This window comes from Cyprinodon variegatus, unplaced genomic scaffold, assembly GCF_000732505.1.
Source record: "Cyprinodon variegatus isolate N-32 unplaced genomic scaffold, C_variegatus-1.0 Scaffold352, whole genome shotgun sequence".
Taxonomy (NCBI): domain Eukaryota; kingdom Metazoa; phylum Chordata; class Actinopteri; order Cyprinodontiformes; family Cyprinodontidae; genus Cyprinodon; species Cyprinodon variegatus.
In genome coordinates this window covers 579,428-602,331 of record NW_015150805.1, presented here as the reverse complement: position 1 = coordinate 602,331, position 22,904 = coordinate 579,428, and the positions used below count along the sequence as shown (strand labels likewise).

The 22,904-nt window shown below is 36.4% G+C and overlaps 2 protein-coding genes and 1 long non-coding RNA gene across 5 annotated transcripts; 1 reads left to right on the top strand and 2 right to left on the bottom strand.

Annotated features, from left to right (window-relative positions):
• The first annotated feature begins 1,707 nt into the window (after positions 1 to 1,707).
• Positions 1,708 to 5,540, top strand: LOC107091781. Of its 2 annotated transcripts, none has more exons than XR_001481544.1 (4): positions 1,708 to 1,820; positions 2,269 to 2,340; positions 2,414 to 2,443; positions 5,511 to 5,540. It is a non-coding gene; the product is annotated as an uncharacterized LOC107091781 (long non-coding RNA). The 2 variants fall into 2 exon arrangements; XR_001481545.1 differs by lacking the exon at positions 5,511 to 5,540 and adding an exon at positions 3,768 to 4,296.
• Positions 5,541 to 16,519: 10,979 nt separating this feature from the next.
• Positions 16,520 to 19,248, bottom strand: LOC107091782 (DELTA-stichotoxin-Hcr4a-like). Of its 2 annotated transcripts, none has more exons than XM_015385936.1 (3): positions 19,103 to 19,248; positions 17,849 to 17,970; positions 16,520 to 17,071 (listed from the first exon to the last, which is right to left on the bottom strand). In XM_015385936.1, exons 2-3 carry the CDS (start codon positions 17,950 to 17,952, stop codon positions 16,615 to 16,617), a joined length of 561 nt encoding a protein of 186 aa, XP_015241422.1. In that variant the 5' UTR covers positions 17,953 to 17,970; positions 19,103 to 19,248; the 3' UTR covers positions 16,520 to 16,614. The 2 variants fall into 2 exon arrangements, with proteins under 2 accessions (XP_015241422.1, XP_015241421.1); XM_015385935.1 differs by having other exon boundaries at positions 17,849 to 17,973; positions 19,103 to 19,238.
• A 524-nt stretch (positions 19,249 to 19,772) lies between these two features.
• Positions 19,773 to 22,108, bottom strand: LOC107091783 (bryoporin-like). Its single transcript, XM_015385937.1, has 3 exons — positions 21,948 to 22,108; positions 21,523 to 21,631; positions 19,773 to 20,495 (listed from the first exon to the last, which is right to left on the bottom strand). Exons 2-3 carry the CDS (start codon positions 21,624 to 21,626, stop codon positions 20,066 to 20,068), a joined length of 534 nt encoding a protein of 177 aa, XP_015241423.1. The 5' UTR covers positions 21,627 to 21,631; positions 21,948 to 22,108; the 3' UTR covers positions 19,773 to 20,065.
• Between the last annotated feature and the right edge of the window lie 796 nt (positions 22,109 to 22,904).

The window sequence follows — 22,904 nt, the reverse complement described above, 5'->3', positions numbered from 1 at the left end:
TAGAAAGTACAGATATTTGTGTAAAAATGTAAGGAGTAGAAGTAAAAAGTTGCCATAAAAATAAGTAGTAAAGTAAAGTAAAAATATCAGAAAATCCTACTTGAGTACATCTCTGGTTATGAGAGAGGGGGGGAGACATGCAGGAAATAACCACGGGCCGGATTCAAACCTGGTTCGCCCTCCTTGAGGCCCAAGGCCTACATACATGGGTTGTGCGGTCTAACCACTGCGCCACCAAAGCACACCCTTAGTGATGTATTTTATTTATTAGATATGTTAAAGCCCTAAATACAATATAAACAAATAATTGGCCTGTACTTATAAAGTGCCTTTTTAAGTCAAGGAACTCCAAATTATTTTACACTTGGCCCAGCCAGCCAGACTGATACGACCTTTCCACAGTGTATTAGTCTGGTAAAGAGCTGGTAGAGCTCGATTTCAAAGGTGGGACTAACAAACAGATCTGGTTAGAACCAATCAGATAACTACAGATGTGCTGCAAAAACTCCAAACACGTTCTGTTTTTGTAATTTTGTAGTCGGTGAGAAACGTTAAACTTTTGAGGTACTCTCCAGTGAACAATTTCTGACTGTTTTGCGAAAAACTCTGAGGATCCAAAGCTCTGTTTTGGTCACCACCTTGTTATTATGCTAGCAGAAAAGTGCTGCTGCATTATGGGTCTTGCATTCTAGTATTCCGCCTCCTGCGCTGTGATCGGTCCAGCCAGATCTGACCGCCATCAACAGTGGTTTACCACAATGAATTATGCTTTGTGCAATTCAGTCTAGTTTGCCAGGCTACTGTAATGTACATTCAGTCATTCAGTCAGTTACCCTGGGGCACACTGACAGAGCCAAAGCTGCCATACACAGGTGACTCTGACCAGTTTGTCCTGCAACCAGATGGAGAAATTGTCTAGAAACTGAATGTGGACCTTAGTTTGTGCAGTTCCAACATGTCTTCCTCTTAAGTTCTGAAGAGTATGTATAATAATCTTGATACTGATACATTTATGATAGGGAAATAAACTGTGATTCAACATAATGTGTCAATGTTACCCTTAAAAAAACTACTGTTATTAGAACAAATTCTAAGTTAAGTTCCTCTTCTCATCTTGCTTATAAAGGAAATGTACATTTAGTTCTTTCCCCTCATTTACTTTTCTCCCCGCTCACTTCTTTCGTCCTGTTCCTGTTTGATAGTCTGATTTCACATTCTTGCTTTCTGACCCCTTTTTGTTTTCCAACTGTTTCATTCTCCTTTACTTGTTTTTGTCAACCAACTAAACCACTTTAAACCTAGAGATTGACAGTCCTTCATCCATCTTCAGGCATCTAGTCCCTGTATTTAGCTTTAACAGTCTTCTTTTGGATGTTTTTTTTTTTTTTTTTACCTGGGAACACAATAAATATAGCACAACCGTTTTTATTTTTGTAAATCCCAGACATAATTAAACTTAAAACATTATCTTTTCCAATGTTATCAGGGGAACAGAGAAAAACAGACTAAAAAGGAGAGAAGAAATATGGATGGAAGCTTCACACTTTCAAAATTCCTGAATCAAAATCAAAAGAGAAAAAGTGATGATTGTGTGGAGAATAACAGCTGTAACATTACCAGAAACTTTTCGCCCCAAGCGGTGAAACCACCCATACTTCCTGTTGTTTCTCTTTTTTTTTTTTTTAGCTTTCCTGTTTTAAAGGTTGAGATATGTAATCCCTACCCACCACTGAGGATGAACAGAGCATTCTTCAGCAGTATGACCGTCACCAGGTTTTCTCTTGTGTTTTCTGTCTGTTTAGTGACTCTTCTTGTTTGGGGTAGGTGACATTTTTTAATCATCAATTTCTTTATTACTGTGCAGCTGTCCTTTTTTTGTTCTAAGATTAATTTTTGATCAGTGACACTTAAAAAATTCAGTTGCTGACGCATTTAGAAAGAAGCTAAAGAAATGTTAAGTGAATAAACCATCAGTATTTATTTCTTAGTTTAGTAAGGTTTATGCTAAATATGTCTAAATGTCCTTGAGATGACTGTATTAGGACTTCCTTAAAGAAGTGGGAGACAAAAGGAGGATGCACTGGCTCCCCACTGCTTGAACCTTGCTATTTCCTTCGTCCACAGCATTTTCTCACATGTTGGAAAAAGGTCTAAACAATATGTTGATGAAAAATTGATTCAGCAACTCTTTAATTCAACAGTTAGAGTTTCAATTTTAAGATGACTACATTGCTTTGCTGTGCTGAATTTTGCATTTCCTTGATGCAGGATGTACTACAGGGATTTGTCTGGTTAATGACAATGTAACCGCACAACCAGTTACGACAGCAACAACCACAGGTATAGATTTGCAAAAAAAGCCTCCCAAATGAATAGCATTACATTTTTTTACTCAACAAATCTCTTTTAACAGGTTATAATGCAACGCAAAGAATGGATAGAGGTAAGAGTTACTTTTCTTTTAGCTGTTTGCTGTGTATCTGTATAACCCTAATGAATTTAAATGTGTTGGAAAAGAATTTGATATATATATTTTTTAAGATGGTTATAAACTTTAGGATTTTCTGCTGTTTAGGAACCAGAGCCCCAGATTATCTCACTATCACCATTTTGTTTAACTGTCTGTAAGATGTTTACAAAAAAGTCTATCTTACTTCTTAATCAAATGTAAATTGAAGCAGTGTCTTCTTGCAATGTCTCTTCTTTCATTTCTTTAGCCTGGTGCATAATATGTTAACTTTTGAGACCATTTAGCCTATTTCACTTTCAGAGACTTCTATAGAGGCTTCTTTAGGCCCGACAGGAATCAAGCCGGGGTTATAAAAATTAAATCAGCAATTTTCTACTTTTCCTTTGTTTTTTTCTCATATTTTTTTATTATGTTTTTATGTTATGTAATGTTAAGTATTTAATCTAGTTTGACCATTTGAAAATATTTAATTTTTGACAAACAGAAGACATGTTAAAAGGGTAAAACCTTTGTTTTTGTCCATTTTCTTTACTTAAGTAAAACTATGCTACATAATCATAGTTTTACTCAAATAAGAGTAAAAATTGTATTTGGTCAAAAGGCAACTCAAGTACTGAGAACTGATCTACTTAATAGCCATGAACATAGCAACTGATTTATTATTTTATTAGTTATAGAATGTACAAAAATCTAAAGTTTCACTCAACCTGCAAATGACATGGCAGACACAACAGATGGAAAATAACATTTATCCAATAAGCACACAAAAATAAGAAAATGTGCCTCTAAATGTTGCATTTGCTTGTTTTGGCAAAGTGAAGTTACTCACAATGGATGGAGTCGCCAGAAGTTTACTCAAGTAAGAGAAATAATACTTAATATGTAAACTCAAGTAAAAAGTAAAATGCTGTAAAACTACTACTTAACGTACAATTTTTTCAAAAACTTACTCAAGAAAATGTAACTGAGTAAATGTAAATATTTATTACCCACCTGTACTTATTCTTACCTATTACCTGAAGAATATAATGAAATGAAAAAATATGCAAAAAATCTTTTTCCCTTTCATTGAAGCACTCTATCTTTACCATTCCTAAACATGAAATCTAAAGATTTTAAAGAAATGAGTTGGAATGCAACAACATGAAATAGATGTAATATGTTATATAGTTTCAGACGGTGAGTGTGGAAATGTTTTTTGTGGGGACTTGTTTTGGATTCATTCTTAGAAATTATTAGTTTGGCCTGGAACAAACAGAACCCAGAAAACAGATCTCCCAGACTTTGTTTTCTGTAGGGACATCTCCTGGTGTGTTTTGTCAAAAGGATCCAAGATAAACTCCTGAGGAGGTCTCCAACAGAGGGGTCACCAGCAGTAGACGTGAGGCCCATAAAGGCTTCAGGGTTAGGGGTTAAATGAAACCTCATTACACCCTCCCTCACCAACTCCCCCCCACCCCCAACTGGATCGACTTCCTGACTTTGTTCGTCATTCACCCCATGCAACGTCAGAGATCAACGCATGAACTCGAAATTGTGAAACAACTGGAACTTGGAGCAGAGCCCCTTTCACTGTTCCTCATCCTGTGCCTTACTGTTTTTTTTCTTTCCCCAACTGTCCCTCCACCCCTTTCTCCTGCCAACACTCCCGACTGCGGGCTCCTCCTCAGCTGAACAGACACATTTCCTGATGTCATTAGTAAATCAAAATGCTGCTCAGCCAGCAGATGTTGCATGAGGTTGAACACGTAGATTTTGTAACATAAATGTAAGGCGGGAAAAAACATAGTTCTTTTGTTAAATTAAGGACCACCTACCTGTGTGTGTGTGTGGTCTTGTTTTACCTACAATGTGAGGGAAGTATTTTACATATGTATTTTTACATATAGGGACATTCAACTGGTGCCTATATGGTAAATTTCTGTTCTTTGAGTTGGGGTTAGGTTTAGGACTAATGTGTGAATTCAGTTTAGGTTAGGATTAGGTACACCTTGGTAACAGTTAGGGTTAGGGTAAGGGTCTGGGTTAGGCCATATAAAATGAATGCAAGTCAATGAAATGTCCCCATATGTCATGAAAAGAAAGCTGTGTGTGTGTGTGTGTGTGTGTGTGTTTGTGTGTGTGGGTTGTCATCTCTATTCAGCTGATGCTTTTATTGCGATAAAAAAACGTAACAAAAAAAACACCAGTTTCATTTAAAGGCCTTTTTAGACATGTGGTAATTTCTGAATAACACCTTATGTCACATTAACCTAAATATGAAATTAAGGCTGTCTGCACAGCACACCCTGCAGAGTCATGATTAAATCCACTCCAAAACGCTGAGTCCTAAATGTTTACTTATGTTTCCTATTTGGCAGAGGCAGCCCAAAAGGCAAATAAATCACATGCTGTGCGCTGGCCAGGCCTTTTTCGACTGTGAGAAACTGAGACTAAAAAGCAGAACAAGAGTTAAAGAGTAAAGGGTTTTCAGATGTGAGTCCAGCCCCAGCTTGGGTGTGCTCCTTTTATTTGTGAGAATAGAGAGGACAATCTTTTCTGCCTCCACCCCTTTAAAAAAAAGGAAGAAAAACCTAAAAAAAAAAAAAACAACAAGAAACCGTGTGTTGGAGAGGGGAAGAGCTGCTGCCAAGGCACAGGGCCATCAGACAGATCTTCGAAGAACATCTGCTAACCGCGGGTAACATTGTTTGGACATCTGGTAACCGAAGATAACCCTGTCGCGTTTCCTGTTATGCCTCGCTGTACACAGTTTGAGAGCTTCATCATTTGGGAAAAAGGCACCTTTATTCATTTTTTTCTGACATGAAGGGAGCTGTTGGTTTCATTGGGATATTCCTGTCCTTTTTCTCTGGTGAGTGTGTGGTCTGGTCTCCCTTCCACAGCTGCAATTGTCTGACTAAAAGTTGCTTTAGAAGAATTTCTGTGCTAAAACTGATAAGAGTCACAAAGAGTGAATGGAAGTTTATCCTCTCTGCATAAAGGATGGTGAAAGTAAATTATTTAATCATTAATGCTTTTTTTTAAATCTCTTATCTAGAGGTCTCTGAAGGGGGCCCGCTATCATTCGGTAGGTGATATAATTTTTACAATGCAAATGTGAAATTATAATTTAGAAATGCAATATTTCAGGTAAATAAGTCATTATATTACTCACTTCTTGTATTCTCTTTAAATATTTTTTCCCCTTTTCTGTATTTAATTCCAAATGGTGCAGATTGTGGAACAAAGTACCCTGAATGCGACGTATATTGCAGCATCTGTCAGGATTATTATGGAAACCCAACAATGAATTGTCTTTCTGATTTATATAAGCATTGTTTGCAAACGTTTACAACAGAGATGAGCTCACTAAACACTACTGACTGGTGCGTTTGGAATAAAGTGAGCAGGTAATCTTACTTCCAAGTCACTAATTTTTTCATCCAAGATGTTGCAATTTCTTTGCTGATATCATGTCCTTTCCAATCCATCCTTGTTACAGCTTTTACAGCAACTTCAGCCATTGCAGTGAGTCCATGGCTGATTGTCTCCTAATCCCATGGCCAAATTCGCTGGTCGAAAGGTTTTTCGTCGAAATCCATTCAAAGTTTTTCAAAGACTGCCCCACAGAGGAGTTCAGTGACCCACCACCTGCCATAATGTTCGCCCTGGTGATTACTCCCATCTGCCTCATACCTGTTATGGTCAGCCTGGTGGTGCTCAAGACCAAAAATGGAGATGGCAACTCCTGATTGCACACTAAATATACAATACCTTTTATAATCTCTTTTTTCCATTCTGAAAACTACGTTATCTTGCCAAGATTGCTGCTAGGTCTTCTTCTCTCAAACAATCCCACAATCATCTCAGTTTCTCTGAACTTAATGGAGTTCAAACTATGTCTGGCAAGTTATAAACTTCTGCGCTAATGAAATGATCATTGTACTGTGGAGTAACAAGTTGTCATTTACTGTATTTAGACTTAATAAGGAAGGTTTAAACTTTTCAATGTGTGATGAGTTGTTATCAGCTGTGTGTGCCTTACCTGTGGTGAACAATGATCAGAGCTCCTCTATAAGAAACAAGTATTTGGACCATCAAAAAAAAATAGATTTTTTTTTTTATCTTGAAACAAATCCCGTCTTTAAAATGTACAACATCTCATTAGAAGTATTTAGATTTTATTTTAACTGAAAAATCTATCAGTATTTACATTTAAAACAGTACTGCTCTGTATTTTCGAAAAACAGCATTTGCAAAGAAACACATATTAGAAAAAGACATAACTGGTCTTCTTATATTTTTTGTGATACTAGCAGTTTTAAGATTAAAGAGATATATTTTTCTATACTGGTTCCACTTAGCCTGAAGTTTAGCAAGAAATTCTGAACGAAACTTTTTTATCTCTACCTTTTTAAAACACTGACTGCTCCCACTTTCTCTAAAGAGCCCATTTTTAGCTTCCCCAAACCTAAAAAAATTATTTCAAAATTATGCTTTTTTAAAAAATCAAATTAGTGGCCAAGTTGTTTTCTATTAGTTCTAAAAAAACTGGATTATTTGAGTTCCAGCACAGAAATGCAACAAAAAAGCTGCAGTATGTCAGAATCTCTGTGTAGCTTCCAGTTCATTTTACATAGTTGCATATATACAGTGAAAAAAAACATGTATTTATAAACAATAAGATTAAATACAATTTCAATTCAAAAATACTTTAGTAATCCCAAAGGTAAATTAAGTCATTAATAATATGTCATGTCAATTAAATGTCAGGTTATGCTCCATTAAAGTTTAAATGTGAAAAAAATTGGAGGAAATATACCATTATCACCTCATATTACTGCAACTGGTTAATGTTAGAACATTTAGCGAAATGGCAGGGGTTTTTGCAACTCTTCTATAATGTGCTGTCATCCCCCAGATCCAGCCTCCGAAACAAATGGGACGCAGCAAGAATACTGCATCAACCAAAACCAGCAATTCCTTCTGGAAAACAAACTTAATATATAGCAGAAACAATATATTCAGTGTTACTGATGATGACAAAAGCTTCAGAGCTTGCCAGTTTAAAAATAAAGTTATAGTTTTAATGACTTTCCTTAGCATTACCTGTAAAGATTTTTTCTTTTTGTTAAATTATAAAGAATAATTTTGAGCTGTTAAAACTGAACTCTGTTCTCCCCCTAGTTTGATCTATGCTTGATGTAAAAGTGTGTTGGGAGGACCTGGAACTGATAACTGTTGCATAGATTAATTGGACGGAGATTAGGGGTAGTAGGTTAAAAGTTAAATGGAGTGACAGCTAAGATAAATCTCCAGTTTATAGTTTTCTTTCAACAGTAAGAACTTTGCCTGCCTATTAGAATCATAGAGAAAAAAACTTAATATTTATCCAGACTCAGACAAAACTCTTTCATTGTTTGTGCAGATAAGTTCTATACACTGAGCGATGACAAAAAGATCAAGTTAAGTTTCTTTGCTTGCAAAATGAAAGCGTGGGTATGGGATTACTTGTGCATGACAGTAAAGCCACATTAAGTGCTTTCAGATTTAGAAATAAATAGATATTTCGAAGCTTTATTTTATCTTTGTTGTTGATCAAAGGGATGTACTTTTGGTCTGAAAGAATACATTCATTCTGTTCTCATACCATGTACTGCACAGATGTCTGTATGCTTTTTTGTCTTGTAAACTATTAAATCTACATTTTTGTATTTTACAGTTTCTGGTGGTTTACTTATTTTGCTGTAACGTTTATGTATAGTAAGATACATTCTGGGTCAAAGTCATGCTTTTAAGAACATCCTGATAGGATTGCTGCATCATTCTGTAGAAAGTTTTCTGTCAACTTTGTCTGTGTTTGACAAACCACCACATATGGCCACATCCCCCTCACAGGTAGTGTTTCATGATAGCTTCAGTAAGCAGTATATCATGCTGCAATTTCTGTACTGTGTGAACCCTGATGTATGTAAGGAAGCCATGACAGCAGACATGTGTCACAATCATCAGGCACACACACATCCTGCACACACACTGAACTGTGGGCCTCTGTTTTATTTAATGTGTGTGTTCTGGTGTGGGTGGGCTGGGTTGTGTGGGAACATGTGCTTAGTGACCTGTGTTCCTGTCTAGATATGGGGTCATCCTCTCCAACAGACCCCACCCCCCTGATCTCATCCAGCTTCGTGTCCCTCCCTATTGTTTCAGCGAACAACCTTCAAACTTTATTATATACAATAAGATGCGGAAGTCTACATTTTCTAAGGTATATATCAACCTTCTTATCACAAGACAGCATCTGCATGTTTTTTATACATTAGCCAACAAAACCAAGATGGATTATAAAACTCTAGAGCTGTAAAACTTTGCCCTCTTGTGGCGTTATGCAAAATATATAAGTATGAGATCAATTTACAGTCATTAGTACAAACTTTATGAAACATTGAAACCTATCTCATATTTTTTACAATAATTTTCCATTTTACAATATAAAGTAATTTGCTCTCTGCAAAAGTAAACATTTTAGAAGAGCCATTTGTTCTCAAGGTCACATTATATAATAAAAAAACTAATAATTTAAGTATAATTATTTAATTGGAAAAGTGCCAAATTAGGAAGAAATGGATTCTATCAAATGAATGTTGCTGGTATTTTATAATTCATTATTTAATTTGTATAAGTTGGTTCTGAGAGTCTTACAGCTTTTAGTTAATGATATATTGGTGTGTACATATAATGTGAGATAGAGGCCCATTTCTATTTGCCATTTAAAATGAAAGATGGACAAATATTCAATTCAAGAAATTCTGATTTTGGGAGACTTAGTCAAGAAATAATCAGGAAATTTATTGCCTAGAAATTTGACATACTGTATCCATTTGGCAAAGCAACAAGTAAAAGGTTAAAAAATAACTGTAAAAAATAATGACTGATAAACCCAAGTTTATATAACACTTTGCACATTTAAGAAGATGGTAAATAAAAGTGAAAAAGAAGCAAAAATTAGATTTGATGCAAAAAGGTTTTTACTGTCTCCTCAACATAAATTAGACATCTTGGTGATGCTAAACAGTTATCTTTTAAACATAGAAAAGTTGTGCTTGTCATGGTTTGGTTGAGGCAGGAATCAGATAGATAAAAAAATTGAGTACAATTTAAGAATTTGCAAAAGTGAATCTGGTCCGATGGCAATCAGAACAGAAAAGGAGGAGAGAATCTGCTGAGTGGGGAAATCCAGGTAACAGGAAGGGGGAGATGAATGGATCTTACCTGGATGAGGTTTTAAGGTCAGCCAGGGAGAAGGTGAGTCATATTGCAAGAAAAGTTGCAAGTTTTTTTTTTTTTTTTTGGTCTATAGGAGGCAAATGTTCTTGAGGGTAATTAGCATACAGTCAATGTCACAGTTTTATAGTGTAACCAAAGGAGCAGAGACCAGTCCTGGGAATGTAGGCCAGATATTAGAGGAGGTTCTTTGAACAAAGGACATAAGTTCATTGGGGAACATTAACATAGTGAACTGGAATGCAGAAGGTTAAGTATAAAGAAACAAAAATTTGTGGAGTGAATGTAGGAAATGGAGAGGCTCAGGTTTTAATTTGTGTTTGGCTCAACAAGATGCACAGAAATTGGCTCAGGAGGCTTAACGTTACCAGTGATGGTTAACACTCAGGCGATGAGTGACTGGCTTTCTACTCCTTTTATGCTGCTGGAAAAATGAGATTGATGAGCTGATGAGTTGCATGTGTGGAAAGGTGAAGTAGGAGATGGAGTGTGTAACCCAGCAGCCAGCCTCCAGGAGGCCTTCTACTGGACTCTGCAGAACTGAACCAGGCAAAGCACAGAAGAAAAACTCAACTCCATTTCCTGAATGTGTGGTCTACCAAGCACTATCAAGAAAATCACATTTTTATCTTCTGAGTTCATATCATCGTTTTTATGTAGGACATGAGCTCCTGTGTACATAAACAATAAGCTAAGACTGCACACTAAAAACTCTTACAACTTTAAAATAAAAACAATTTAACTTAATTCTTTTAATGTGTTATCTTTTTAGTGTTTTTGTCATTTGTGTTTTAAAGGGGCACTAGGAAACAAATCAGGATGTTGGTTAACAAAAATCAAGTATTGCTTTAATAAATACATGTTCTGTGAAAGTCAAAAGAACATCACATCAAAAATAAAAGCGTTCCCACAGCTTAGAATTAGAAGTTTATAAATATAAGGGCATGGTGCATCCAATGGAAGATGCCTTTTTGTGTCGCCATGTTTGATGAGCGTAGCCGATAAGGGGCAGGCTTGTCAGCCTGCTGTGTTTTACCTGTATCTGTAAACATGTAGAGGCAGAGGAGTTTGAAACAAACAAAAACAACCGTAGATTATTCTACCTTCCAGTTTCTGTTACAATGGAGGACCATCAGTGTTTTTTGCCAGTGAGAGGCAAAATAAAGAAACCAAAAAAAGAAAAAGATGTAGTAACCAGGCAAAAACGAGAGTTTATATCGGCGCAGCTTTAACCAGAGGAAACATTTTATGAGGGAGCAGGGCTTCAACACAGACCCAGAGGTTGGAGGCTTTCTGCATCTGCAGAAGTTTATCTTCTGTCATGTTAGAAATACTGTAGGGTAGTGTAGTTCAGCAACTAAAATTTTCCATGTTTTCAATCTTTTTGTTGTTGTTGATACGTAAAGGGTGGTTAGGCTCTGTCTTGCCCTGGTAGAGACTCCTTGTTTGTTATTCTACACTGGATGAGCTCCATGGCAACAGTTATCAGCTGCTAATATTACTCACAGGAGTCAAAGTCAGGCTATTTTTTCACAGAGATGCTTCATGTGTTTCTTAATTTATTTTAGCTGATTTGATGAGGATGACAGTTTGATGTGTCCCTTCCATTTATAAAGAGTAGATTGTGGCTTCTGTTGTAGGTCTCACGCGACTGACAGGGAGGCACTAGGCTGTTATTTGTAAATTATCTAATTCACCACTAAATGAAGATAAATCTCTGACACTGTCCCTTTAATAAAAAGGCAAGAAAAAAATACTTCTTTAGTGAGTTTTTTTATTCTTTATTCTTTTGCACAAAAAAATTAACATTTTAGGTATTGCTTTTTTTGCAATTGTCATTTGCTATTGTTTGAAAAAAAAACAACTTAGAAATCGGCTATTCCTCTGGACGAGGCATCCCCAAACTAGGTTCTTGAGGGCCTCTGTCCTGCAGGTTTTAGAGGTTTCCCTGCTCCAGCACAGCTGATTTACATTGATAGTTGATATAAAGGCTTTTGCTGAACTGCAATCATCAGAATCAGCTGTGCTAAAGCAGAGAAACCTCTAAAACCTGCAGGACAGCGGCCCTCGAGGACCGACTTTTGGGAAGCCTGCAGTCTGGACACTGCTTAAATACATCAGAATACATCTTTCATCATAGGGTAATGGGAATTTAAAAGGGGCCCATATCAAATTATTGCCTCTATAATCTAATGGACTGGTTGTTGAAAAGGTTATACAATACTTTTTCAAATAATTTTTTTCAAGGAACTGTTGGAATAGCTACACTTTCTTCACATGTCAGGTAGAGTACATTTTAAAAACTGCACCTTCTGAAATGATTTAGTGAACTTGACATAGGTAATTAGTTTTTCTGTTGGGTATGTGAGCCAGGCAGCTGGCTTTGCTGTGTTGGAGCTGACTCTTCAGCTGGCTGACATCACTTTGGCAGCGGATGATTGTACGTTCAAGTAGGTTTGACATCAAAACTGCTGCCCATCAGTCAGAATAAACCGAAAGAAATGCAGAACAGGGACAGCCTTTTTTCACTGCCAGCTGGAAATTTGAGTGAAGTGGTTCAAAAAGATTCCTTAGTTCTCCAAAGATGATGAAAAAAAGAAGGGAGAAGGCCAACCTAAAGGTCAACTGCACTGATAGGAAAAAAAAGAACACACCAAAACTGTCACAGACATGAAAGCAGTGAGCCTTTATTCAAAATTTGAATTTCTAAATAGTTCATTCATCTGCACAGCTCAAATTCCCACTGTTAGATTGAGGTCTGGACTTTAACTTGACCAATATAGCACATCAGTTATTTTCTTTATCAGAGATGAGGGCCAAGATATACTGCTGTGCCCCCCGCTTCTGGAACTCTCTACCATTTTTACTTAGAAACACTGACTCACTTCTCCATCTCAAATCAAAACTCATCTGTTTAAAATTGCCCATTCTCTTTGACATTAATCTCCCTGTCCCAGCCTTTGTATTTTTTGTATTTTAAAATGGAGCCTAGGCGGAAGTTCAACTGAATAAATGATTACTTACCCTTACCTGCCTCCGTCACAAGCAAATCAGTTTTGAACCACACCTCCACGAAAGCCCAATCAGCATCCTTTGCTCATCTTAAAAGGTCGCCAAATCCACATCTCAGTCTGCTACCCAAAGCCTTGGCAGTGGTTGCACCATATCGGACTTTGACTCAGATGACCCGATTCAACCCAACTCCAGCCCCTTCTCCAGCTTCATCAGAGTGTCATTCTTCCCGAACTCTTGCTTTGCTTCCTGTCTCATCTCAACCGGTCCGGCAGAAGACTGTCATGTTGAGCCTGGTTCTTCCAGAGGTTTCTTCCCAAAGGAGGTTTTTTTCCTCTCCACTGTCACTCCATGCTTGCTCATCATGGACAGGTTCTCTCAACCTGTGTTATTCAAGCTGGACTCTCATCTTCCAGGTCCCAGAGTGAAGCACTAGTACCAGCTCATGCAGTCCACTGGATGTCTCCATTCAGCTCAAGCACAGCCAGCAGTCATGTACTGACCAACCTCATTTATCTTCACTCCAGCAGCAGTTTCAGGCCTGGGGGGAAACATCCCTACCCTTACTCCTGTTTATGCATATCAAAGCAAAATAAATTCAGCGCTAATGTTTCCTGCCGAGGTCTGAGCACCAAAGACTAAAGTACTTGTATCAATAAAGTTGTAATTGTATTTCTTTTGTGTGAGTTTATTCTGTGTTTTGACTTTGTTTCTCCTATTGTGTTTTTAACTTTTGTACTGTGACCTTGAGTGTCCAGAAAGGGGCCTTTGAAATAAAATGTAGCATTATTATTATTATTGTTATTATTATTATATGACTTTGATGGTGAATTTGTGGAGCAACATAAATCAAAGTTTCAACATGAGTATCTATGGAACAGATACACCTATTTGATGTACAAATTGCTTGTAATTCCCTTCAGTAAACAAACGACAATTCAGATCGACATCATTAGGTTTTATTTCCTTGATTTAGAAAAGAATAAGGACTTAAAAGGACAGAGAAATTTCTCTGTTTCTGTAGGAGGAAGGTTGGACTGGTTTATTTCACAGCTGAATATGTGTTAGTGGAGAGGCAGTATTATGGAAAGCAACAGAGTGCAACTCTCAAAAGTGCAAAACATGTTTCATAAACAACCCAGAACTGAGGAGAAAGTGTTAAAGTGATAAACAAAACACTCATATGTCCTCTCATAAGATATGGCTGCTAAGTTATCAAGAAGAGCAATTGTATCTGCAGCACAAGACATAATTTGAAATAAAAAAGACTGGATAATATGATAAAGAAAAAGAAGTCTAGTCAGAATTATCTGAGAAAGACAAAATATACCAAAATGTCATGCTTTTACTTTAGGAATAGAAAACAGCTGCACAAAACATCTTATCCAATAAACATGTAGATCAATACGCCCCAAAATTAGAGCTGCAGGGGATCCAAATCTGTTATCCAAATATTTAAAGGATTTCAAGCTCAGAAAACAATGAACATTTTTTTTAAAAAGTTATTTCTGATGTTAGATGATACTCATCTGTGTTACTCTGCATGCTGAGAAATTTCAAAATAACAAGCTAACCTGGTGAGTCGATGTCAATATCCAGCCAGGAAAAACACAACTTCTGGCTCTTGCGCTTTAGCTGAAGATATCGTGAAATAGATCCTGCATGTGTTTAGAAAAAAAGCAGTACAGTTTGGTGAAACCTCAATTTAGCCTGAAACTTTTTTGGGTTCTGTAGCAAAGCAACTGATGAAACCTGAAGTCTGAAACTGATGGGAATGCTGCCAACTCTCTGTTCCAGGCTGTCACCCATCAGGTCAGGTCAACTATCACAGAGAAGCAGATCCTACTGGGTGTCACTACATGTTTGGAGTTGGTGGCAGCTGAAGAAGACAGAGTTACAAAGTACTTGGTGAAGCCAAAAAGAAAAAAGACAACAACCAAAACTCAAACTTTTAACAGAAAAATATCTGACTTTACTTTGTTATACTCCTGAAATTTATGTATTTCATTATTATTTATTCTTGCTCATGTATTCGCATTAACTTTTTCTGTAATGATTTTCTGTAATGTGGCTTTAAAAATATTTTGTTTCATAACAGGCCTCTAGATGGCAGTGTTTGAGAGCATTTTGTACAATGCACAACCAGACTCTAGCTTTAAAGGTTTTATTTTTTCTCTTTTAAGACCTAAAAAAACAGCTTAATGTATTTCTGCATGCAAGATTTAAGCTCTGCAGTCTACCCTGAACCATCAGGTCATGGAAACCTGTCACTTTTCATATTTTTTACACACTCAGTTGAGATTACTTTTGTGTAGTACATTCAAATAACAGTTGATATATATATATATATATATATATATATATATATATATATATATATATATATATATATATATATATATAATTTTTCTTTTTTTTTTCTTTTCAGGTAATATGATGAGCAATGTTCAGGATTTTTTTACGCGTGTGTCTTCTTTCTGTTTATTTCAAGTGCAGAAGATATGATATTTGCATTATTTTACACCTGCACTTTCCTAATACCTTTTCAAACCTCCTTTTCTTTTGAAAGTAAACTGCACCTGTTTCGGTAGACAAATATTTCTTTTGGTTATCTATATAGAATAAAGTACTTTCTTAAATCTTTCAATTCTGCATTTGGATCATCTAATCCTGCTCTGCTTTCACAACTATTCATTTCAACATTTAAATCGCATAATGCACATTCAAATGCATTCAGTATATCTATATGTGCATGTGCAGGTGTAAAGAAAACTGAACTACTTAATAGACAAATTGAGCATAGATGCAGGAGCAGTTGTTGGATACACAAAGAAAAGATTAAAAGCTAAAATATCTGTCAATATCTTTACTAAGTTAATCAGAAAATGCCTTGAGGACTGAGTCTAAACAAGCCCAATATCTGCCTCTATGTCATATTTGCTTTTATGCAAATTAAACAGCACAGACCAAAACCTTTGATCTGTGTACCTATGAGCAGGCAGCTGTCAATGCCTCAAAAAGTCTTATGTTGATGATAGGAAACTAAAACCAGAATGACAGCATTAAGATTTGCTGAAACATGATATCTCCAGTGCAGCCTCCTGCTTCATATCTTTGTGAATCTACACGTTAATGGTGGACTTTAGAATCAAGGTGTTTTTCCATGTTAACTGCTAATAATTACACTGCACCTTAACTTAAGAGTAAGGCCTTATAACATATAAATAGTTTTTTTTATAAAATAATTCAAGATTATACTGTGAACACCATAGTCGTCAGTTTTTACCAAACATTTTGTTGAAAAAAAAAAATGTTTCTGTGCCTGTCCAAATCTCAGGGTCACCTCAAGGTAATCACGACATTGTAAAAAAATGAAACACACCTTGGATGGAAAGTGAATTGAAATTTTTTTTTTTTCCATTAAGTATTTCAATACCCTTTTTAAACCCTTTTAAACCCCAATCAGCACACAGAAGAGAAACACAATTAGCTTCGGCAAAAAGGTTTATTTTATTCCAGAAAGAATTATGTCAAGGTGAATTCAGACAGGTACTATCTGTGTTTCATTAAGCTATTGCCCTCATCCTTCAGGGAGTCATTCTATGATTTCCTTTTCTAGATAGGTTGGTTTTAAACTGGGTGGTATAGAAATACATAAAAGCTTTTCCAATAAAGGGACATTCATTCTGGAAGGATTTAAAAACAGACAAAGTCTGATCTTAAGCAGAAATGTAATACCAGGACATACAGAACAAATTCAGCAACAACAGATCGGTTCCAGGACAGCTAATGCTGTCTTTATTTTAAGAAGTCTGCAAAAAAACAACAACAAATTCTCTTAAAGGTTTCTGTAACTGTGAGGTGTTCTAATAAGATTGCTGCCCCATGGATGTGAAAAGCTTGTCCCATATCTCCACTTTCATGATGGAGTTGCCCATGGGACACATGGTAGCTTTGATGTCAAGAAAATTACCGATATAATTGATTCCTGAGCCATTGGCTTCACCTCTGACAAAACCATGCTCAAGCTGTTTCTTCTCATAGTACATTTCTTTGAACAAAGCCTCATCACAGTTACGACCCTTTTTATAGATGCCCACCGCAAACCAGTTCTTGTACAGGTTGTAGTCCCAGGGAACTGAAAACATGATGGCCAGGGTCTCTATGTAGTCATTCTGGGACCTCTCGAAGAGATCGTAAGTCAGGACACCTACGCTGCCCGTTGCTTTTCCACGAGATTTGGTAAAGGTGCACACCTCCGTCTTTAGGGGGCGCACCGTCGGTTGAGGCGGGTTGAACACCTCTCCATTGTCAAGGTAGGCTCTAAGCAGAATGAAAGTAAGACAAACCAACTGTTAGCCTGCAATTTACATACAATGTATAAAAACATCTTACAATCCTTTAATTTTTTTTCTCACTGGTTACATTAGAATCAAAATAAAGCTTTGAATCAGGATCAGTTAGAATTACTATAGCTTTCTAGAAAGCTTTAATTTCAAAAGTCACACTTTTATCAAGATCTGACTTACATAAAGGCAAATCATTTCAAGGCCTCAATATTTATTGCTGGACATCATGAGAAAATAAGCAGTCATTCAAGTTATTAAGAAGAGGATTGTTGACTTTAGTAAGTCAGGTTCATATAATAAAATATGTAAACATAAGCAGCATGGGAAGTCTAAGAGATAAATGTGTGTTTGTGCAAAATTGGCCTAATACTCCCAGAATAAGAGCAAAGCATGTGAAAATGTAAGTTTAAGCTGGTAAAATTGTGTTTTTATAAAATAACTTATTTTTTTGTAGACATAGCTGGAACTTGTATAACACTTTATCAAATCTGAGGAACCCATTTATTCTACATTCAGTCATCACACACTGATGGTGGCAAGCTACATTGTAGCCACTGGTGCCCTGGGACACACTAACAGAAGTGAGCCCCGAATTTCTGAACAAATGAAATAATTTTTGCATTCTCAAGTGACCCAAGTTGGAAAAGTCTGATATAATGTCTACTAGCAAGACTATGCATCATGTTATGCAGTATAAGCAAACATCTGGTGTGCAAACTGAAAAAATATGAAAGATCAACACATTTCTTACTTGGGACTGATAAGGCAGTAGTTATTGGTGATGTTTGAGATTTCAATCGTCACGCTTCTCTTGCTGGTCACATCACCTGCCACAGCTTCAGCCGACTCTGTCATACTGTAACAATGTTTGATCTGCTTGTAAAGCAAAAATTATTCAGATGTCAGATACCTTAATCAGACAACATGAAAGGCATGGCTACTGGCGTTCATTCATTTTAGCTTACACATTGTTTTCAAATTTGCAGCATTCAAAGTGAAATACAACAAACTACAATTCACAGAATGATTAAATGATTGATATAATACTTGTAACTGAGTACCACAGATAATTGCATTTTACATTTGCAGCCTCTTTTTAATTATGTTGAGATAACAGATGCTAGCATATTTGTCTTTGCTTTAAACACAGGTAGGAATTACACTGTAGTCTATGATAATCTTCAATAGTGGATGATCGATGATAGTCTTAAATCTTAATTTTAACTAATTTAAAGATTTGCCTAATTATGGTAAAGCTTGTTTGCTGAAATAAATCCAGCTTTTCTCTTTCTTGATGCTTGTATTACACCTTCTAACTCCCACCTCAAATTAACTTTAGAACTGACAATGAGGTTTAGAAGATTGAAATATAATTTAGTGTTTTTTTGTTAATCCATGTGTGATTTCAAGTTTAACTGATTGTTATCAACAACTTTTTAAATGGTAAACATTATAGTAAACAACTTTTTCAAGTTTCTTATTATCAAGTTTCCAAAACTTTGTCATTAAGTTTTAGTTATTTTAAAATACGCTTAGCCGCAGTTTGCAACAACAACAGTTTGCTAATTCTGATACATTTAGTTTGTTTAATAAGGCAAGTAAATAATTTATTGGCATAAATCAAACGGTTCCCAAACGGGACCTTTAGAAACTCAGAATCATATTTTTACAAGTCCATATCTGTTTTCTAAAAAACAATGCAGCCCGTAGTGAGAAACTCATCTCTATCCAAAATGTTTGATGAATCTTGTTAGCTACCCTTGTAAACTATATAAATATACAAGACCTTGGTTCTTCTGCTACACTTAATTTCATCTCTGACAACAGAGCATTAATAAGGCACTTCACAGATACAGTTATGAACAATCATGAAATGGTTGCAGCAACAACAAGCTACAACAGTAATAATGATTGACGAAAAAAAAGAAAATACCTATCAAACAATTGTTGAGTCAAAATTTCAATTAAAAATATAGTTTAAATTCAAATGAATTCAGAGACTTACCTACTAACAATGTCGAAGTATTACGAGAGTAAAATGGGAGAAGAGGGAAAAGACACACCTGACTGGGAGGTGCCCCCCCCCCCCTTTCCAGGATGTTTCCCTCCCTTTTGAAACACAAGATTATTCAGACCCGACACACCCTGTTTCCACATACATGTTCTAGTTAGCTCAAGCCCACGGAAAAGGAATAAATATAAGTGTTGGTTAACCTTGTTTTTAATACCCACACCCTTAGTAGGATCTGTTTCTAACAATTCACCCTTGTTTTTTTTTCTTGTTTTTTTTTGATAACGGTACTTTCCTTGGTTTTGTTTTTTTATTACATTCACCTGACAGAAGCTGTTTAGGAACCTCATTCCTTTGTTGTTTTTCTCCAGAAAAAAAGCCCATAATACAAGTCTAGGCATATATCTCTGGAGCCTCCTTTAACCTTATTCTTTCTACCACCACCGCTGCTGTTTTCCAAATTCTGCACAATTGAGCAAGATGAAGAGTTTCCCAGCCACTGAAAAACAGAGCTGTTATTGCACCAATTAAAAAAACATCTACGGCGACATTCCATCTGTTGCCACTCATTAAAACTAAATAGATCCAGATAAAAGATTAAATGATAATTACTGTTCATCAGTAATATTGCCGGCATACAAAGGGAGAACATACTCAACAAAAAGCAACATGAGCATTGGGTCTGAATGTTTTATTACCATATTTAAAGAGTAGAGAGAGTACAGCTTACATGAGTCCAAGACATTAGCTAATGGGAAATCAATGAGCTGGCTGTCAGGTATTGATATCTCTCAGCAGACACAAAATATTGATGACAGCAAAATCAGTCTTCCTCTCTTGAATGCTTTTTTTTATATCAAGATGACAACAGTGATCACATCACCCAAGTTCTTTTTACTCTGAGGACACAAAAAAAAACAACAAAAATGGAAGGATAAAACCCAACTGGTCTGCACACTAACGCCCCATTTTATCATACAGCTCCACTTTAACAATGGCTTTGCCGACTGTAGACATTGTGGCTTTTAAATCAACATATTGTGCTTTATATTCCAGACCACACCCGTTTGCGTCTGAGCGGGTGAAGTTGCTGAGATCTTTCCCATCATACATCTGGTCGAACAGATGTTTGTCGCAGGCCCGGGAATGCTCGACCACGCCCACAGCCAGCCGGTTCTTGTAAATGTTGAAGTCGAAAGGCACAGAGAACATGATGGCCATGCGCTCAGAGCAAACCCGACTCTGCATGTGGAACAAGTCATAAGTCAGGAGGCCGACTGCACCAGTGGCGGTGTTGTCATCCTTTGTGAAGGAGCACACTTCCGTCTTTTGGGTTCGAACTGTGGGTTGGGGTGGATGGTAAGAAAAGCCACTTGACATGTAAACCCTATAAAAGAGAGCAAATAACTAATTAGTGTTACTCAAATGTGAAAAAAGGGAAAAAAATAAGTTGCAAAGTTTCCTTAAGCGTGTTAAGGCTTCTTTTCAATAGTTGTGCAGTCTAGAGCGACACAGTGTACACTGATGGATGAAGTATGACTGGAAGTGTACTACTATGGACTTCTAAGCAAAAGTGCCTCCACCTGCACACAATGTGCAATGAGGCAGAGTGTGTCAGTGCATGATAGATAGATGGATGTTCTCAGCAATGTAATGTCACATGTGAAAATCACCCATCCAAAATATGGCCTGTCCTGACAAACTTAGACAAATGCAGAAACATGACTCACATGGCAAAGGACTTAGGGTGCATTCCTGTGCTGTTGCTTTTCACTCGTTTACACCTTTACAGATTTTAACCCTCGATGATCATAAATAAAACAGATAATCAAGGGGGTTTAACTATGATTCTCTCAGTTAAATATGACCGGGTGTGAACACGTAAAAAAAACAAAAGTAAAAATTCAATTTTTGGAATTGAAAAGCTGGTAGAAACACACCAAAAAACCCACTGCTGTAATTGCAGTTAAAATGGATTCTGCCAAGTTGTGACGCTTTACAGATGCTTCTGTGAAATATTCTTTAAAACAATAGTTTATTTTCCTTTCTAATTACTATTATACACTTGACTATCAAATAACCATCATGCTTTATACCACCATTTTAGGTGGCATGCGTTAAGTTGAAGGGGTGTGTGCAGATGTGCAGTGAGTCAACTTTTTCTGTCTGGCTGTTCTTGCTGCAAGTATAAACATGTATTTTAAAGCAAAGAAGATAATAAAGTGTGGTAGCTTCATAATCGCTGAAATAGAGTTTTGAAATATTATCACATTGCCATAAACCAGACATATAACATCATAGTGCTACAAGATCTATAGAAATTTTCTTCATTTCTCTCATTGGGGTTTGACCTCAAAAATATTTTTAAGGTATTCATCCTTTTTTGAAGTTTGTTGATGCAACTGCAGACTTACTTGGGGTTAATGAGACAGAAGCTACCACTAACATTGGTTATCTCTATGGTGCAGTTTCTGTTGGTGGTCAGAGTGGCAGCCACAGCCTCTGCTGTTTCAGGCATCTTGACTGCAAAACGAATAGGAAAGCTCAGTGATATCAATTTTTCAACATAAAATTAGTTTTCATTTACTGCATGTAGCAAGAAATAAATGTGTATGATTACCATTAATTTACACAGAGACGTTATAAAGCATTTAGGTTAATAGCCAGATGACAAAACACCAACATAAAAAAGTGAGAAAAGCAAAGGTTAAACATCACAATAACAAAAGAGAACACTTCCATAATGAACGAAAACATTTTTCATTGCAAAAAATAAAAAATAAAATAAAGCATTATCAAGTGATATTTTGGTATTAGGGAGTGTGATTATCATATTTACCTATTTAACTTTTAGAGTTTCACACCAGCCTTGTGCCAGACAGCAGCGTCAAGTTCTTTTCCTCAGATCCTGGAGAGAGTGTCTCTTGTGTGACTACACCTCCACAGCGCTTGTTCAAACACAGGCGTGTCCTCACCATCAGCTATTGGAAAAATCTTCTCAAACGAGAGGCGCTATGCCCACATAGAAATCCACAAACACTAGTAATCACCAGCATCAAGGTTTTTTAATTAGGTGCATCACAAAACACAATTGTTTTCGACACTTATCATCAACCCCCCATGCCATAATGAGAGACACTGAACAATATATTTTCTTCTCAAATAAATCATTAACTTTTAGCTCATGGTTTAATTTGTCATTTTTTGTATAATTTAAATGAGCTCAGCCACTTATTTACAAGCAAGTAAAGCCCTTAATATTCCATCTTGCTTTAAATCTAGCTACATTTTCCCGAGATATAGATCAACTGGTTAGTCTGCTGCAGGTGAGGGCTTGCAACAGATTCCTGTGGGACTCTCCTAAAATCACTCACACATTTCAACACACCGTCTACATCTTAGTCTTAAATGCTTACTCTGCTCCCACAGGATTATGGAGCATGCACAAGAAAAAAGTACACCCTTTTTTCCTGTTGCTTACAAAACTACTACTTTATGTAACAAGAACTGTGTGGTATCTAAAGTATATCTGAACATTTCCTGATAAGGAATAATCTGCAGGAAGTTTCTTTAAACAGCATTTCGGTTTTGTTTAAGACCTCTTTCACTCCAAAGCTGGAAGACACCAGATGTCACCAAACATGCATTTGGAGAATTAGATTTGCACCACAAATTTTGTCAGGTAAAGTTTGAAGATAAAACTTCAGAAATAACAAACAGATAAATCTTCATATTGACACAGGTACTTACAATTTTAAGACTATATATGCATCACAGTTTAAGATTTGTAGCAATT